The sequence below is a fragment of the Oncorhynchus gorbuscha genome, linkage group LG16 (assembly GCF_021184085.1).
Source record: "Oncorhynchus gorbuscha isolate QuinsamMale2020 ecotype Even-year linkage group LG16, OgorEven_v1.0, whole genome shotgun sequence".
In the NCBI taxonomy this organism is placed as follows: Eukaryota; Metazoa; Chordata; class Actinopteri; order Salmoniformes; family Salmonidae; genus Oncorhynchus; species Oncorhynchus gorbuscha.
In genome coordinates this window covers 80386556-80405428 of record NC_060188.1, presented here as the reverse complement: position 1 = coordinate 80405428, position 18873 = coordinate 80386556, and the positions used below count along the sequence as shown (strand labels likewise).

The 18873-nt window shown below is 44.8% G+C and overlaps 2 protein-coding genes across 3 annotated transcripts; one reads left to right on the top strand and one right to left on the bottom strand.

Annotated features, from left to right (window-relative positions):
- Positions 1 to 4: 4 nt before the first annotated feature.
- LOC124000231 (translation initiation factor eIF-2B subunit alpha-like) lies at positions 5 to 7287 on the bottom strand. Its single transcript, XM_046306452.1, has 9 exons — positions 6969 to 7287; positions 6668 to 6769; positions 6365 to 6501; positions 5983 to 6099; positions 5729 to 5841; positions 5554 to 5622; positions 5386 to 5461; positions 5160 to 5285; positions 5 to 203 (listed from the first exon to the last, which is right to left on the bottom strand). Exons 1-9 carry the CDS (start codon positions 6997 to 6999, stop codon positions 48 to 50), a joined length of 927 nt encoding a protein of 308 aa, XP_046162408.1. The 5' UTR covers positions 7000 to 7287; the 3' UTR covers positions 5 to 47.
- A 5536-nt stretch (positions 7288 to 12823) lies between these two features.
- Positions 12824 to 18363, top strand: LOC124000748 (B-cell CLL/lymphoma 7 protein family member A-like). Of its 2 annotated transcripts, XM_046307328.1 has the most exons (6): positions 12826 to 13241; positions 14634 to 14718; positions 15039 to 15123; positions 15379 to 15525; positions 17932 to 18032; positions 18247 to 18363. In XM_046307328.1, the coding sequence occupies exons 1-6, from the start codon at positions 13150 to 13152 to the stop codon at positions 18319 to 18321; spliced, it is 585 nt and encodes a 194-aa protein (XP_046163284.1). In that variant the 5' UTR covers positions 12826 to 13149; the 3' UTR covers positions 18322 to 18363. The 2 variants fall into 2 exon arrangements, with proteins under 2 accessions (XP_046163283.1, XP_046163284.1); XM_046307327.1 differs by lacking the exon at positions 18247 to 18363 and having other exon boundaries at positions 12824 to 13241; positions 17932 to 18222.
- The last annotated feature ends 510 nt before the right edge of the window (positions 18364 to 18873 follow it).

Genomic DNA, 18873 nt, shown 5'->3' with positions numbered 1-18873 from the left:
GTGCCCCTTTTGAGTTTTTTATTGAGGTGTTTTGTTTTAAGGCACTGTTATAAATAAAGTTTGATAAGTTCATCGCTGACGGCAGAGGGGGTGAGGACCCCCAGGTCTGTGAAGAGGAGCGTGATGAGGGAGGGAGGGGTGTAGTCGATCATGGGGTGTTCATCTGACAGGTCAGAAACAGTCCTCAGGGTGTCGGCTTTGTACTGCACAGAGAGGAGAGATGGGTTAAACAGTACCGAAGAGGACTAGAGAGAAAATGTACTGCAGAGAGGAGAGAGATGGGTTAAACAGTACTGAAGAGGACTAGAGAGAAAATGTACTGCAGAGAGGAGAGATGGGTTAAACAGTGCTGAAGAGGACTAGAGAGAAAATGTACTGCACAGAGAGGAGAGAGATGGGTTAAACAGTACTGAAGAGGACTAGAGAGAAAATGGAAAGACATGGCGCATCTATCTGAACTGAGATGGAGCCAAATCGGCATAATAGTCATAAATTACACACGAATGTCAATGGGAGATGTGCACATAATTTTGAATTGCATGTGTATATCTCCAATCAGCCCATGGCACAACATACAGTGAGTACTTCAGAACGTATTCATTCCCCTTCACATTTTTTTGTTAGCCTAAATTCAAAATGGATTAAATTAATAATAATCCCTCACCAACCTACACACACATATAAATGTTTGCAAATGTATTAAATTAAATTTATATAAGTATTCACTCCCCTGATTACAGCCAGCTGTGAGTCTGTCTGGGTAATTCTAAGCATTCCACACCTGCATTGTGCAACATTTGCCCATTATTTTCTAAATTATTCAAGCTCTGTCAAATTGGTTGTTGATCATTGCTAGACAACCATTTTCAGGTCTTGCCATAGATTCTCAAGTAGATTTAAGTCCAAACTAACTCAGCCACTCAGGAACATTCACTGTCTTTTTGGTAAGCAACTCCAGTCTAGATTTAGCTTTGTTTTTTTTAGGTTATTGTCATGCAGGAAGGGGAATTCATCTCCCTGTATCTGGTGGAAAGCAGACAACCAGGTTTTCCTCTAGGATTTTGCGTGTGCTTAGCTCCAGTCGGTAAATGTTTTTGCCTGAAAAAGGCTGAAATCCTTAACGATTACAAGCATACCCAGAACTGCAACACTATACTTAAAAATATAGAGAATGGTACTCAGTAATGTGTTGTATTGGATTTGCCCCAAACAAACCATTTTATATTCAGGACAAAAAGTGAATTGCTTTGCCATATGTTTTGCAGGATTACTTTAGTGCCTTGTTGCATAAATTGGTCATCAAATTTGATCTGAATCTTCATCTATGTCACAACGATAGACAAAGTCTGCTTAAACTAATAACACCAATTATTATATTTTTCTTGTCTGTATTGAATACATAATTTAAACATTCACAGTGTAGGTTGGGAAAAGTATGTGAACCCCTTGGCTAAAGAAAGCACTGTTGCTACTCTCCCTAGGAGTGGCCGTCCTGCAAATATTTGTTATTTGTTTTATTTAACCAGGTAGGCCAGTTGAGAACAAGTTCTCATTTACAACTGCGACCTGGCCAAGATAAAGCAAAGCAGTGTGACACAGACAACAACCGCTATCAACAAAAGACAGTACTGTGCAGCAACCTTCATCGACCTGGCCAAGGCTTTCGACTCGGTCAATCACCATATTCTTATCGGCAGACTCAGTAGCCTCGGTTTTTCTAATGACTGCCATGCCTGGTTCACCAACTACTTTGCAGACAGAGTTCAGTGTGTCAAATCGGAGGGCATGCTGTCCGGTCCTCTGGCAGTCTATGGGGGTGCCACAGGGTTCAATTCTTGGGCCGACTCTTTTCTCTGTATATATCAATGATGTTGCTCTTGCTGCGGGCGATTCCCTGATCCACCTCTACGCAGACGACACCATTCTGTATACTTCCGGCCCGTCCTGGGACACTGTGCTATCTAACCTCCAAACGAGCTTCAATGCCATACAACACTCCTTCCGTGGCCTCCGACTGCTCTTAAACGCTAGTAAAACCAAATGCATGCTTTTCAACTGTTCGCTGCCTGCACCCGCATGCCCGACTAGCATCACCACCCTGGATGGTTCCGACCTAGAATATGTGGACATCTATAAGTACCTAGGTGTCTGGCTTAGACTGTAAACTCTCCTTCCAGACTCATATCAAACATCTCCAATCTAAAATCAAATCTAGAGTCGGCTTTCTATTCCGCAACAAAGCCTCCTTCACTCATGCCGCCAAACTTACCCTAGTAAAACTGACTATCCTACCGATCCTCGACTTCGGCGATGTCATCTACAAAATTAGCTTCCAATACTCTACTCAGCAAACTGGATGCAGTTTATCACAGTGCCATCCGTTTTGTTACTAAAGCACCTTATACCACCCACCACTGAGACCTGTATGCTCTAGTCGGCTGGTCCTCGCTACATATTCGTCGCCAGACCCACTGGCTCCAGGTCATCTACAAGTCCATGCTAGGTAAAGCTCTGCCTTATCTCAGTTCACTGGTCACGATGGCAACACCCACCCGTAGCACGCGCATCTCACTGATCATCCCTAAAGCCAACACCTCATTTGGCCGCCTTTCGTTCCAGTTCTCTACTGCCTGTGACTGGAACTTATTGCAAAAATCGCTGAAGTTGGAGACTTATCTCCCTCACCAACTTCAAACATCTGCTATCTGAGCAGCTAACCGATCGCTGCAGCTGTACATAGTCTATCGGTAAATAGCCCACCTAATTTTACCTACCTCATCCCCATACTGTTTTTATTTTATTTACTTTTCTGCTCTTTTTCACACCAGTATATCTTCCTGCACATGACCATCTGATCATTTATCACTCCAGTGTTAATCTGCAAAATTGTAATTATTCGCCTACCTCCTCATGCCTTTTGCACACAATGTATATAGACTCTTTTTTAAATACTGTGTTATTGACTTGTTAATTGTTTACTCCATATGTAACTCTGTGTTGTCTGTTCACACTGCTATGCTTTATCTTGGCCAGGTCGCAGTTGCAAATGAGAACTTGTTCTCAACTAGCCTACCTGGTTAAATTAAGGTTAAATAAAAAATAAAATAAAAACAGAGTTACACATGGAGTAAACAATAAACAAGCCAATAACACAAACAAGTCAATGACACAGTAGAAAAAATAAAGTCTATATACAGTGTGTGCAAAAGGCATGAGGAGGTAAGGTAATAAATAGGCCATAGGAGCAAATAATTACAATTAAGCAGATTAACACTGGAGTGATAAATGAGCAGATGATGTGCAAGTAGAGATACTGGTGTGCAAAAGAGCAGAAAAGTAAATCAAATAAATCAGTATGGGGATGAGGTAGGTAGATTGGGTGGCCTATTTACAGATGGACTATGTACAGCTGCAGTGATCGGTTAGCTGCTCAGATAGTTGATGTTTAAAGTTGGTGAGGGAAATAAGTCTCCAACTTCAGCGATTTATGCAATTCGTTCCAGTCACTGGCAGCAGAGAACTGGAAGGCGGCCAAATGAGGTGTTGGCTTTGGGGATGATCAGTGAGATATACCTGCTGGAACGTGTGCTACGGGTGGGTGTTGTTATCGTGACCAGTGAACTGAGATAAGGCGGATCTTTACCTAGCATAGACTTGTAGATGACCTGGAGCCAGTGGGTCTGGCGACGAATATGTAGCGAGGGCCAAAGATGACTGCAAGAGCACAGTGCAGAATGCTCAATGAGGTTAAGAAGGATCCTAGAATGTCAGCTAAAGACTTACAGAAATCTCTGGAACATGCTAACATCTCTTGACGAGTCCACGATATGTAAAACACGGAAGAAGCCACTGCTGTCTAAAAAAAAACATTTCTGCACATCTGAAGTTTGCAAAAGTGCACCTGGATGTTCCACAGTGCTACTGGCAAAAGATTCTGTGGACAGCCGACAACAACAGTTGAGTCATTTGGAAGGAACACTGTGTGGTGGAAAAAAAGGCACAGCACACCAACATCAAAACCTCATACCAACTGTAAAGTATGGTGGGGGGAGCATCATGGTTCGGGGATGCTTTGCTGCCTCAGGGCCTGGACAGCTTACTATCAGACAGAAAAACAAATTCCCAAGTTTATCAAGACATTTTGCAGGAGAATGTTAGGCTTTCTGTTGAAGCTCAACAGAAGTTGGGTGATGCAACAGGACAAAGACCCAAAACACAGAAGTAAATCAACAGCAGAATGGCTTCAACAGAAGAAAATTCCCCTTCTGGAGTGGCCCAGTCAGAATCCTGACCTCAACCCAACTGAGATGCTGAGGCATGGCCTCAAGAGAGCAGTTCACACCAGATGTCCCAAGAATATTGCTGAACTGAAAAGGTTTTTTAAAGAGAAATGGTCCAAAATTCCTCCTGACCGTTGTGCAGGTCTGATCCACAACTACAGAAAACGCTTAGTTAATGTTATTGCTGCCAAAGGATGGTCAACCAGTTATTAAATCCAAAGGTTCACATACTTTCCCAACCCTGCACTGTAAATGTTTACACAGTGTGTTCAATAAAGACATGAAAATGTATCATTGTGTGTTATTAGTTTAAGCAGACTGTTTGTCTCCTTACATTTTATGACCAATTCATGCACAAATCCAGGTATTTCCAAAAGGTTCACATACTTTTCCCTTGCCACTGTACCAATAGGTACCCTTCTTCACAAGGCATTGGAAAATCTCCCTGGACATGTGGTTGAATCTGTGTCTGAAATTCACTGCTTGACTGAGGGACATTACAGATAATTGTATGTGTGAAGTACAGAGATGAGGTAGTCATCAAAAATAATTGTATTATATTGCACACAGTGAGTCCATGCAACTTACTATGTGACTTGTTAAGCACATTTTTACTCCTGAACTTATTTAGGCTTGCCATAACAAAATGGGTTGAATCCTTTGACTCAGCTTTACATTTTTTATCAATTTGTAAAAAAATGTGACAACATAATTCCATTTTGACATTATGGGGTATTGTGTGTAGGCCAGTGACTAAAAACAAAACAATCAAATTCAAATTCAGGCTGTAACAACAAAATAGGAAAAAGTCAAGGGGTGCAAATACTTTCTGAAGGCCCTGTATATATCGCTGGCAGGTCCTGAATGGTTAACTCTCACCTTAAATCTGTCTGGGACGTCCTGCTGGTTAAGAGGGTAGAGACGGACAAACTTGAAGCTCTCCGCTACCACGTAGAAGGGCTTGTTGTGGGCTTTGGAACACACTGCCATCTGATAGGTTCCAATCTGTACAGACATATCAACCAACACTGTTACTTGCACACTGCTACATACTACAATACATGTTTGACTTTATTATTATGAGTTCATTGTTCCCAGAACACACCTTGTTGATGATGCCTCCACTCTCAACGACTCCTTCTGCTCCTACAATAACCAGGTCCACCTTCTCCAGGACATAACTGTAGGTGGAAAGATATAGAAAGGAATATGTATCTTTAATCTTTATTAAGAAAGGTAATCCATGGTAGTGTTTGGTACAGTCAGTATTTACCCCACAGCAGCATCCAGGACCACTGTCACAGGAACATTGAGTCTCCTCAGCGCATCAGCCATCTGTTTCCTGGAGAAGACAGACAACATGTCACACGAACTGTGTGTGTGTGTGTGTGTCTTACGTGTTCAGTTCCCCCATAAACTTGTTTGCTTTGGAAATGGTGTTGTCTCACCCGGCTGTATCTGGCTGGGACTCTGTGACGTAGACTGTGAAGCGTTTCTTCTCGGCTGCAGCTTTCTCCAGCACCCTCAATACTACTCTGGAGGAGGAATGGGTCAGAATTTTCTAAGGGAGAATGAAAGAGATTTGTTCTTCAAAAATACATATTTCTTATAACATTCTTGGAATTTTATATTTTGGGGAATTTTTGGTTAGGTTTGCCAAACTGAATTTGACCTAAAATGTCTGCCGCCATGACTCACTCACCGCCCCGTCTTTGATGAAGGTGTGGCAGAGTTTGGACACCTTGGTTCTGGAGAGGGAGATCTTCTCCAGGAACAGCTCTCCTCTCTCCTCCATCACCTTCTTACAGCGCGACAGGTCCTGAGACAAACATGGAGGGGGAGGTGAGGCCTTCAGAGAACTCTGACCTCTTCTGAGGTGAGGTGTATAGGGGCATGCCTACACATTTTTTTCTGTTCATAAAATAAACTAGTGCCAATAAGCTGAAGTTTATTTGTGGTGTATTTCTAATAGAATGACAAAATTAGAAGGGATAGAATGGAGAGTATTTAAAACTTGGTTTATATTTCATGGCAAAAATACCTGGGTGTATGTGCAGTGGTCTATGGCTGTGTATGGCCCTAACCTGGTGCTCCAGTGATGTGAGGCTGATGAAGCGAAGGAACAGCTCCCCTCCAGAGGACACGGCTACAGAGGAGTCCACCTCCGTCAGACAGTCTGTGGCCCACTTCAGGCTCTCCCTCAGACCCAGGATTGTCTCACCTGAGCAGGGGAGCAGGGAACAGATTGTATCCAGAGATCGAATTTCGGGGATCATGCGAGCTTCCATAACAATTCAGGGAAACAGTCATAAAAGTATGAAATACCAAACTTGGTATGATTTTGACATTAGTATGACTAATAGGCAGAAAGAAGAGAGTGGTCAGACCTTTGTCTCGTCTGAGGAACTCCAGCAGAGTGCGGATGGCTGCTACAGCAGAGGCCATGTCAGGGTCTGTCCTCATCTGGGTCCTGAAGTACTCCACCAACTCTGACAAGAGTGAGTGAGAGCAGTCCTGGGTCACACTAATGACTAGCCTACTCAGTAGTACTCTACTAATGAAGACAACAGCCATGTTTGTCTGTTCAGTTGGTTCATTTCTCTCTCACACACACACACACACACACACACACACACACACACACACACACACACACACACGCGCGCGCGCGCGCACACGCACACCTACCTTCTTCGTTCATTTTCGAGGGCTGTTGCATCTGAAATCTAACTATCGGTAGCTAGCTAGCTATATTCTCGAAGTTTAGTCAAAGATTAGTCAGTGGGAGCAACTGGAAGTAGCTACGAGGCCGAAAGTTGGTTTCTTATTTCTTCGCAGGATGGCAAAAATGCAGTCTAACGTTAAAAACACACGTATCAGAAATAGAGGTCAGTTAAACCAGAGAGTAAACCCATGCGAAATCATTTTTTTCTAGACGTATTTCTGACAATTTCAGTAATCTGTCATCATGTCGCAATCTGATGACGTAACTATTTGAAAGCTTCTTCTTCTCCTTCTTCGATTAGGTTTAACGGCAGTTGGCATCCAACACACGTTGCATTACCGGCACCTACTAGACTGGAGTATAACTCCCTTATAGGTTGCTTAAAAATATATATATAATAATAATAAATGATCAACAAATACCTTACAATCTAACCCTACACTCTAATAAAACCCACCACTCTACTATTTAAATATATTTACTCCTACTTCAGGCCAACAGCCTGAAAGGATGGGACACCACCACTTAACACACCCTGTAACTCTTCTGATGTCAAGTCTCGCACACCCAAACACCTCTCTGCAGCTACCACCACAACCTCAATTATCTGTGTAAATGCAGTGAAATAAATAAATTCAATAAAATCCAAATTGGCTACAAACTATGTGGGCATTAACAAATCATGGGCATTAATGTGGGGAACAAATCCATTTGCTGCTACAACAGCCTCTATTCTTCTGGAAAGGCTCTCCACTAGATGGAACATTGCTGCGGGGACTTGCTTCCATTCAGCTACAAGAGCATTAGTGAGGGTGGGGACTGATGTTGGCCGTTTAGGCGTTACAATTCATCCCAAAGATGTTCGATGGGGTTGAGGTCAGGGCTCTGTTCAGGCCAGTCAAGTTCTTCCACACTGACCTCAACAACGCATTTCTGTATGGACTTCGCTTTGTACGTGGGGGCATAGTCATGCTGAAACAAGAAAGGGCCTTCCCCAAACTGTTGCCACAAAGTTGAAAGCACAGAATTGTCTAGAATGTCATTGTATACTGTAGCGTTAAGAATTCCTTTCACTGGAACAAAAAACAGCCCCAAACCATTATTCCTCCTCCCACCAATCTTTACAGTTGGCACTATGCATTGGTGCACGTAGAGTTCTTCTCACATCCTCCAAACCGGGGCGGCAGCGTAGCCTAGTGGTTAGAGTGTTGGACTCCATGAACGCCCTCCAACAAATTCTTATTTTCAATGACGGCCTAGGAACAGTGGGTTAACTGCCTTGTTCAGGGGCAGAACGACAGATTTGTACCTTGCAGATTTGTACCAGATTTGTACCTTGCAGTACAGATTTGTACCAGCAAGTTCAAATCCCCGAGCTGACAAGGTACAAATCTGTCATTCCACCCCTGAACAAGGCAGTTAACCCACTGTTCCTAGGCCATCATTGAAAATAAGAATTTGTTCTTAACTGACTTGCCTAGTTAAATAAAGGTAAAATTAAAATTAAAAAAACAAGATTCGTCTGTCAGACTGCCAGATGGTGAAGTGTGATTCATCACGCCAGAGAATGCGTTTTCACTGCTCCAGAGTCTTATGGCGCTGAGCTTTACACCACCTCAGCCGACGCTTGACATTGCGCATGGTGATCTTAGGCTTTTGTGCGGCTGCTCGGCCATGGAAACCCATTTCATGAAGCTAGCGAATGGTTCTTGAGCTGACGTAGCTTCCAGAGGCAGTTTGGATTTCGGTAGTGAGTGTTGCAACCGAGGACAGACGATTTTTACACGTTACGCGCTTCCACACTCGGCCGTCCAATTCTGTGAGCTGGTGTGGTCTACAACTTTGTGGCTGAGCCATTGTTGCTCCTAGACGCCTTGGCTAGGGACGGTAAGGTTTATGTCTCTTCCTGTTCGGTGTGCGCCCAGAGTAAGGCTCCTAGGCACCTTCCTAGAGGGAAGATACAACCCCTCCTCGTTCCACAACGGCCATGGTCTCACTTATAAGTGGATTTCCTGACCGATCTTCCCCCGTCTCAGGGGAACACTACGGTTTTTGTGGTTGTGGATCGGTCTCCCTACAGCCCTACAGACTGAGGAGGGGTTATTTACCCACGTCTTCCGGCACTACAGGGTGCCGGAGGACATTGTCTCTGATCGGGGTCCCCAGTTCACGTCCCGGATATGGAGGGTGTTCATGGAGCGTCTGGGGGTCTCGGTCAGCCTGACCTCCAGTTATCACCCGAGAGTAATGGGCAGGTGGAGAGAGTGAACCAGGAGGTGGGTAGGTTTCTGCGGTCGTATTGCCGGGACCGGTCCAGGGAGTGATCCAGGTACGTCCCATGGGCGGAGTTGGCCCAAAACTCACTCCATCACTCCTCGACGAACCTATCACCGTTTCAGTGTGTGTTGGGCTACCAGCCAGTCCTGGCACCTTGGCATCCAAGTCAGACCAAGTCTCCTGCGGTGGAGGAGTGGGTGCAGCGCTCCAAGGAGACCTGGGGGGCCGTCCAGGAATCCCTCAAACAAGCCAGTGGACGGCAGAAGAGGAGTGCTGACCTCCACCGCAGTGAGGCCCCCGTGTTAGTACCGGGGGACAGGGCCTGGCTCTCGACCCGAAACCTACCCCTCCGCTTGCCTTGCCGGAAGCTGGGGCCGCAGTGTGTGGGGCCCTTCAAAGTCTAGAGGAGGATAAACGAGGTGTGTTATAGATTACAACTCTCTTCCTATTATCGCATTAACCCCTTGTTTCATGTGTCTCTCCTCAGGCCGGTGGTAGCTGGTCCACTGCAGGACGGTGAGGTTCCGGAGGTCCCTCCGCCCTGTCTGGACATCGAGGGGTCCCCGGCATACACAATACGGGCCATTCTGGACTCGGGATGCTGGGTGAGGGGCCTGCAGTACCTCGTGGCCTGGGAGGGGTACGGTCCGGAGGAGAGGTGCTGGGTACCGGTGGGGGACATCTTGGACCTGTCACTGTCGAGGGAGTTCCATCGCCTCCAGCCGGATCGCCCTGCGCCTCGCCCTCCGGGTCGCCCTCGAGGCGCACGTCAGGGGGTGGGGGTACTGTCAGGAGGGGGGGGGGTGGCGCCGGCGGTTGTCGTCACTGGCCTACTAGCTGCCACTGATCCCTTTTCTGTTTATTAGTTGCACCTGTGTTTAGTTTAGGCTAATTGGTTGGGCTTTATTTACCAGCCGGCCCGCCTGCTGGTTGTGTGGGATTATTTCAGTGTACGTGTGTACACGGCTGTAGGTCACGGTTGTCCGTGTGTTTGTATTTTGCTGGACTGTTTAAGTTCCCTGTGTTTGAGGCATTTGTTTGAGTTGGCGTCATTTTACCGTTGTGGTGCATTAAATGTAGCGCCACCCTGAACTCTCTGCTTCCTGCGCCTGACTTCTTCCTCCACTACACCCTGAACTCTCTGCTTCCTGCGCCTGACTTCTTCCTCCACTACACCCTGAACTCTCTGCTTCCTGCGCCTGACTTCTTCCTCCACTTCACCCTGAACTCTCTGCATCCTGCGCCTGACTTCTTCCTCCACTACACCCTGAACTCTCTGCATCCTGCGCCTGACTTCTTCCTCCACTACACCCTGAACTCTCTGCATCCTGCGCCTGACTTCTTCCTCCACTACACCCTGAACTCTCTGCATCCTGCGCCTGACTTCTTCCTCCACTACACCCTGAACTCTCTGCTTCCTGCGCCTGACTTCTTCCTCCACTACACCCTGAACTCTCTGCTTCCTGCGCCTGACTTCTTCCTCCACTACACCCTGAACTCTCTGCTTCCTGCGCCTGACTTCTTCCTCCACTACACCCTGAACTCTCTGCTTCCTGCGCCTGACTTCTTCCTCCACTACACCCTGAACTCTCTGCTTCCTGCGCCTGACTTCTTCCTCCACTTCACCCTGAACTCTCTGCTTCCTGCGCCTGACTTCTTCCTCCACTTCACCCTGAACTCTCTGCTTCCTGCGCCTGACTTCTTCCTCCACTACACCCCGGGCGTTACAGAGACCTACTTGGTGTTCTATTGCTGAGGCAGGCTCTCGAAACGAACCACACAAACTTTATACTATAATAATCTAAATCTAAAATTGATTAAATAGATTTTTCCATCATCAATCTACACACATTGTTTTTCTAATTTATTAAAAATAAACTGAAATATCACATTTACATGAGCATTCAGACCCTTTACTCAGTACTTTGTTGAAGCACCTTTGGCAATGATTACAGCCTCAAGTCTTCTTTGGTATGACGCTACAATCTTGGCACACCTGTATTTGGGGAGTTTCTCTCATTCTTCTCCCCAAATCCTCTCAAGCTCTATCAGGTTGGAGTGTCACTGCACAGCTATTTTCAGGTCTTTCCAGAGATGTTCAATCAAGTTCAAGTCTGGGCTTTGGCTAGGCCACTCAAGGACATTTAGAGACTTGTCCCAAAGCCACTCCTGCATCGTCTTGGTGTCTGTGTGCTTAGGGTTGTTGTCCTGTTGGAAGGTGAACCATTGGCCCAGTCTGAGGTCCTGAGCGCTCTGGAGCAGGTTTTCATCTAGGATCTCTCTGTACTTTGCTCCGTCCATCTTTCCTTCTATCCTGACTAGTCTCCAAGTCCCTGCCGCTGAAAAATGTACCCACAGCATGATGCTGACACCACCATGCTTCACCGTAGGGATGGTGCCAGCTTTCCTCCAGACGTGACGCTTAGCATTTAGGCCAAAGAGTTCAATCTTGGTTTCATAAGACCAGAGAATCATGTTTCTCATGGTCTGAGAATCCTTTATATGCCTTTTGGCAAACTCCAAGTGGGCTTGTCATGTGCCTTTTACCGAGGAGTGGCATTCGGCTGGCCACTCTACCATAAAGGCCTGATTGGTGGAGTGTTGCAGAGATGGTTGTCTTTCTGGAAGGTTCTCCCATCTCCAAAGAGGAACTCTGGAGCTCTATCAGAGTGAGCATTGGGTTCTTGGTCACTTCCCTGACATATGCCCTTCTCCCCTGATTGCTCAGTTTGGCCGGGCGGCCAGCTCTAGGAAGAGTGTCGGTGGTTCCAAACTTCTTCCATTTAAGAATGATGGAGACCACTGTTTTCTTGGACCTTTAATGCTACAGAACGTTTTGGGTACCCTTCCCCAGATCTGTGCCTCGACACAATCCTATCTTGGAGCTCTACAGACAATTCCTTCAACCCCATGGCTTGGTTTTTGCTCTGACATGCACCGTCAACTGTAGGGCCTTATATAGACAGGTGTGTGTGTGCCTTTCCAAATCATGTCCAATCAATTGAATTTACCACAGGTGGACAACAATCAAGTTGTAGAAACATCAAGGATGATCAATGGAAACAGGATGCACCTGACCTCAATTTTAATTCTCATAGCAAAGGGTCTTAATACTTATGTAATTAAGGTTATTAAAAATTAAAAATAAACTTACACAAATGTCAAAACAACTGTTTTTGCTGTCATTATGGGGTATCTGTGTAGATTGATACATTGTTTTATCCATTTTAGAATAAGGCTGTAATGTAACAATGTATGGAAATAGTCAAGGGGTTTGAATACGTTTCCGTATAATAATAAAAAAAAACTTTAGCTAGCGTTTGCTACAGCCTATATCAATGAGCATTAGCATTCTAGCGTACAACTGCTGCATCCAAAAGTTATTTATTAAAGACCACAAACAAATCTAATCTTAGCAACTGTTCAAGCAAGATTCAAAACATAATTGTAAGCATAAGAGAAACACATTTTATTTTGTTTAGAAGTAGCCTAATATAAACGTAAATGTAGGGCTGTTTAATGGACGCAGATGATGAAGGCTGCTGTCGCGAAGAGTCCTGCGTAATAATATAAATAGTCACTTTTGCCACGAGTACTATCGTGCAAAAAAATAATTACCCTTTGTTTTACCTATAATATTATTTCAGACTCTTCAGGCAAAGTTTTCCATAGTTGAGTTTGTGTGGCTTTGTTCTGCTGTCTGTATTACTGCGGGGAAACAAGGCGCATCTCTGCAGCGGGCCCTACTCGCTCCTCTCCACTTGGCGCAAGCGCGCTGGCTCCTCTGTGCGCTCTGTACGGTGTGTTTGCATTGTGTCAGAACTGCCAGCGAGCTTTAAAATATTTCCAATCCTTCCAAACGCGGCAATGTCGGGCAGGTCCGTACGAGCCGAGACTCGAAGCAGGGCGAAAGATGACTTCAAGCGGGTTATGGCCGCGATTGAGAAAGTACGGAAATGGTAAGACAGAGGGGAAAAACACCATTCGTTACCAAACATGAGATAAAGCCTTGCCTGTTTTGAGAGGGAAATAGAACGAATGAGCATGCGATTGAAATATGGGATTTAGGACAGTATCTCTACTCATGTGCGCAGGGCGCACTCGTGGTGTGCGTGGCTACGTATATCGAGTAGCCTACAAACCGAGATCCCTATTATTCTAGAGAATTTCCCACCAAGGTTTAATGTGGGTTAAACCCAGAAGACATTTCGTTGCAGTCACATGAAGCCATTCCTTTCTCCTAGCTGCTGTAGTGGCAGAGGGAGAGAGCCGACAGAACACTGGCTCGACGCAAATCATTCATTAACACACTTCAGGACTATGACAAGTGCGCTCTAGAGCCGGAGTAGTTTTTAGACCGTCTGGAGTTTTAAATTAAGCGCCTTGGGTCGCCCTTTAGGTCGAACAGAGATTGCGCGGTGGGGTCTGGGAGAGGGAGGGCGTAGGACTACTGGATTTCTGAACAAGCAGTCAGTCTCAGGGTTTTACAAATAGAAATCATTGTTTTTAAAATCTTAGAAATAACACTGGAATTTTTTACATTTTATTTCAAAATTATGTTTATGAACTTTATCTCAAGGCAACATTTATTTTCACCGGTGGATTCGTTTGATTCGTTTTATTAATTAAAATGGAGATTCTGCACCCATGTCTCCATGAAATAGAGTAATTCTGCAAAATAATTGAAAAGATAGGACATTTTTTAAGGTCATTTGCAAATTACAGTTAGGAAACTTTCGAGATGGAAAGAATGTAAACTAAATCTAATAGCTTACTTCAGTTTGTTTTCATATGGATATGTTTACTTGTACCCCTTGAATCAAAACTATTTTGATTTTCAATTGTAATAGGCCCACATTTTTATTGGATCACGTTTGCTATTGCAAAAATGTAATACTATTTTATTATTATAATGCAAAAAGTCCTATTTTTTTAACCTTTTATTTAACTAAGCAAGTCAGTTAACAAATTCATATTTACAATGATTGCCTACTCCGGGACAAACCCGGACAACGTTGGGCCAATTGTGCGCCGCCCTATGGGACTCCCAATCTCGACCGGTTGTGATACAGCCTGGAATCGAACCGGGGTCTGTAGTGACGCCTCTAGCACTGAGATGAAGTGCCTTAGACTGCTGTGCTACTCGGGCTTAAACCAGGAGTGATAGGAACTATGTTATTCTCTAACAAAAGTCTGGGACTGTCTCCATGTTGTTGTTTATTTCCGACTGAACTTAGTCTGTATTGTGTTTTGTGGGATGCCCTGGGAGAGCTGTTATCACTAAAGGAACATTGAATGCGAATCTAATTGAACCATTTAAATAATTGTGTGCGTGTGCGTCTCTCTACCAGGGAGAAGAAATGGGTGACAGTTGGAGACACATCCCTGAGGATCTTCAAGTGGGTTCCAGTGACTGAGCCCAAAACAGCAGATGAAGTACATAATACACAGCCCACCACACCACAGCCCACCTACACCACCACACCACAGCCCACCACACACACCACCACACCACAGCCCACACCACAGCCCACCACACACACCACCACACACACCACCACCACACACACCACCACACCGCAGCCCACCACACACACCACAGCCCACCACACACACCACAGCCCACCACACACACCACAGACTCATTCAAGTCCAGTGTCTAGTTCTTTTATAGAATTCTCTCAGCATCTCAAACTCATGTCACGTCATTGTGTTGTATGTAAACAGTATTTCTGCCCCTGTCTGTTGTCTTGCAGAAGAAGAAGGGGAAGGATGAGAAGTATGGGTCAGAATTGACCACACCAGAGAACAGCTCTTCTCCTGGGATGATGGACATGAATGGTGGGTAAAGCTCAATTCAGAGTCCATAGCTGCGAAACTCTGACAAACGGTCCATTATTACATATTTAATTGGCTGTTATCTAGTGGCCGCCATATCTCAAAGTAAATAACACGGCTCCGCAGCTTTGAACTCCGTAGGACGCTTAACGTCCAGTGTGTGGGTCAGTGTGTATGCCTGTGGACCCATAATGGAGTTAAAGGTTAAACACATGTAAACACCTTCTGTCTTCTTCCCTCTCCCTTTCTTTTTCTCAGACGACAACAGTAACCAGAGTTCTATCGCTGAATCCTCCCCTGTCAGGAAACGGAAAACCAGCACTAGCCCAGCCCCCGAACCCACCACCGTATCCCATGGCGACAACAGTGAGGCCAATAGCGACCAGAGCCCTGACTGCAAGAGGGGTGAGACACACTACCACTACCACCAACATGGGGAATCACACTCAAATTCCCAGCCTGAAATCCCCTCCTATAGTGGCCCATCCATACACTTTTAATTGAACTGGATGCGTGAACCCTGTGGTAGGGTTTAGTGTTTCTTCAATTCCTGCTTGGTTAGCTGGAGAGCTCCAGTCATTAGGCCTGAGGTCACAAGGCTGTACTCAGAGGCTCATCACGCTGGGAGACTGTGGGAGAGAGAGAGAAGGAGAAAGGGTTATCTTTTCTATCCCGCTGAGAGAGAGAGGGAGTGCAGCTGTGACCAGACCCTCGAGGCTTCAACTGCCAACCCTCCATCTGCACCCCTGCTAACAAGAGACCTCTCTCAGCCTGGTACTCTCTTTCATTCTTTTTCTCTTTCTCCCTCTCTCTCTCTCTTTTTGTCTCTCTCTCTACCCCATCACTCTTTTTCTCCCTCTCCCCCTCTCTTTTTCTCTCTCTACCCCCTCTATCTCTCTATAGCTCTCTCTTTCTCCACCCCCCTCTCTCTCTCTATCCCTCTCTTTCAAGTATGCCTATATTTATTACTCTCTCCCAGACATGCCTTTTTATCTGAGCACAAGTAATTACTCCATATCACCACACAGGAGCATTAATCCGTTACAGTTGTCCTTGACTTGAGTTGTTTACAAGTAGCAAATAAGTGTAAACATGAATACTCAACAGTAGGTCTTGTTACAGAAATAATGCATGATTTATCTGGGCCTTTGGTAGCGGTCTTTACTGGTTCTAACAGCAGAAGCATAAGCTTGCTGCCAGCTCATAGCAAACCTTTGGAAAGAAATTGTGTTTGACCAAATACAATGCTATTTCTCTGTAAACAATTTAACAACAGACTTTCACCATGCTTATAGAGAAGGGCACTCAATATGCACTGCACTGACACAAATGACTGATGATTGTTTGAAAGAAATTGATAATAATACGTTTGTGGGAGCTGTACTGTTAGATGTCAATGCAGCCTTTGATATTATTGACCATAACTTGTTGTTGAAAAAACGCATGTGTTATGGCTTTTCAACCTCTGCCATATCGTGGATTCAGAGATATCTATCTAATATAACAAAAATAATGGAAGCTTCTATAACGTCAAACATGCAAATTGTGGTGTACCGCAGGGCAGCTCTCTGGGCCCTCTACTCTTTTCTATTTTTACCAATGACCTGCCACTGGCATTGAACAAAGCATGTGTGTCCACGTATGCGGTTGATTAAACCATATACACATCAGCAACCACAGCTAATGAAGTCACTGAAACTCTTAAGAAAGAGTTACAGTCTGTTTTGGAATTGGTGGCCAGTCCTGAACATCTAAAACTAAGAGCATTGTATTTGGTACAAATCATTCCCTACGTTCTAGACCTCGGAATCTGGTAATGAATGGTGTGGCTGTTGAACAAGCTGAGGAGACTAAATTTCTTGGCCTTACCTTAGATTGTAAACTGTCATGGTCAAAACATATAGATTTAATGGTTGTAAAGATGGGGAGAGGTCTGTCTGTAATAAAGAGATGCTCTCCTTTTTTTGACACCACACTCCAAAAGCAAGTCCTGCAGGCTCTAGTTTTATCTTATCTTGATTATTGTCCAGTTGCGTGGTCGAGTGTTGCAAGGAAAGACCTAGTTAAGCTGCAGCTTCAGCTGGCCCAGAACAGAGTGGCACGTCTTGCTCTTCATTGTAATCAGAGGGCTGATGTAAATACTATGCATGACTAAGAGTTGAGGAGAGACTGACAGCATCACTTATTTTTATAAGAAAAATATATGTGTTGAAAATCCCAAATTGTTTGCATAGCTTACCCACAGCTCTGACACACACACTTACCCCACCAGACATGCCACCAGGGGTCTTTTTACAGACTACAAATCCAGAACAAACTCAAAAAATGTACAATATCATATAGAGCCATTATTGCATGGAACTCCATTCCATCTCCATATTGCTCAAGTGAACAGCAAACCTATTTGACCGAGATAGTTTGTGTGTATGTATTGATATGTAGGCTACATGTGGCCTTTTTAAATGTAGTTCAGTTCTTGAGCTGTTGTCTATTAATGTTCTCTATTATGTCATGTTTTAATGTTCATTGTGGACCCCGGGAAGAGTAGCTGCTGCTTTTGGGGATCAGTAGCAACAGCTAATGGGGATCATACCAAAATACCAATACTAATTGATATTCAAATAGACAAATCAAATGTATTTCTAAAGCCCTTACACCAGAAGATGTCACAAAGTGCTATACAGAAACCCAACCAAAAACCCCAAACAGCAAGCAATGCAGATTTACAGACAGTCATTCAACAGTTGAAGATCTGACAGTGACTGGTTTAATAGGTATTTAATATGGTGTGTTATTGTGCGTTTGGTGCAGTGAAGAGCAACCCATCAGAGAGAGGACAGGGGGACAAGAGAGACAGCAGCCCGACTTCCTCGGGAGAAAAGGACACCTCAGACAGCCGCAAAGCCACTCTGGTACTCTACTCTATATTCCACCATATACCCTGGCCAGTCTGGTACTCTATATTCTACTCTTCCTCCACAAAGAATATGAGTGGCATGAGGGCCTCCTTAAAAATCAAAGCCTCCTTAATCTCTTTTTATCCCATCCACATTTTTTATTGAATAAATGGACAAATTGATTTCCTCAGATATGGTTGTGTTTGTATGTTCGTCTGTTGGCTGGCAGGATCCGGAGGAAGAGGCTCCTCGCAGTAAGAAGAACAAGCAGGAGTCTCCATCTCAGGACTACGAGGAGAAATAGTCACACTGCATCCTTTCTTCTCTCTATCCTCTTCCTCCCCGAACACTCCTCTGAGCAGAGGGAGAAAGGACTTTACCTCCCTTCACTGAGCCCCTCTTCTCTTCTTCCACACTCACTAATGCCAAGAGTAGCTCTGTGATCCAGCCTGTTATCCCCTCCATGACCAGGGGTTGTGCAGTGTGCTCAGCTCAGCCCAGAAGAGAAAAACACTACGGCGTCTCAAAATGGACAAACTGCTATTGACGCTTTTTCTCATTTTTTTAAGCAAAGGTCTTTTAAGGGAGTATGCAAGCACACTCAGCCGAACTGAAGCATGCTGACGCCTTAAGGGCATCTTCTAACCCAAGAGCCACGTCAAACCCCCCCCTAACTCACCTCTGGTTGATACAGTGTTTGTTTAGGTCAGTTTCCAGTTGTTACATTTAGTTTTGGGTTGTTTTTTTAGCTCAGGAGGGTCAATGCACTGCTAAGACATAAGGTCACACAAACAACACACCATGGTTTTACTGCTGCTGTACTGGGTGTGGATTTGTGTATTTTTTTTTAACAAAA

What these genes read in the sequence shown, in the direction of transcription:
- LOC124000231 (XM_046306452.1), bottom strand. Translation starts at nt 6,999, where the DNA reads ATGCAACAGCCCTCGAAAATGAACGAAGAAG. An exon ending in GTTCCTCAGACGAGACAAAG is followed by an intron (nt 6,502 to 6,667) that starts GTCTGACCACTC and finishes TCCCCTGCTCAG; the next exon opens with GTGAGACAATCCTGGGTCTG. An exon ending in CCTTCATCAAAGACGGGGCG is followed by an intron (nt 5,842 to 5,982) that starts GTGAGTGAGTCA and finishes ATTCTCCCTTAG; the next exon opens with AAAATTCTGACCCATTCCTC.
- LOC124000748 (XM_046307327.1), top strand. Translation starts at nt 13,150, where the DNA reads ATGTCGGGCAGGTCCGTACGAGCCGAGACTCGAAGCAGGGCGAAAGAT. An exon ending in ATTGAGAAAGTACGGAAATG is followed by an intron (nt 13,242 to 14,633) that starts GTAAGACAGAGG and finishes TCTCTCTACCAG; the next exon opens with GGAGAAGAAATGGGTGACAG. An exon ending in GAGCCCTGACTGCAAGAGGG is followed by an intron (nt 15,526 to 17,931) that starts GTGAGACACACT and finishes CGTTTGGTGCAG; the next exon opens with TGAAGAGCAACCCATCAGAG.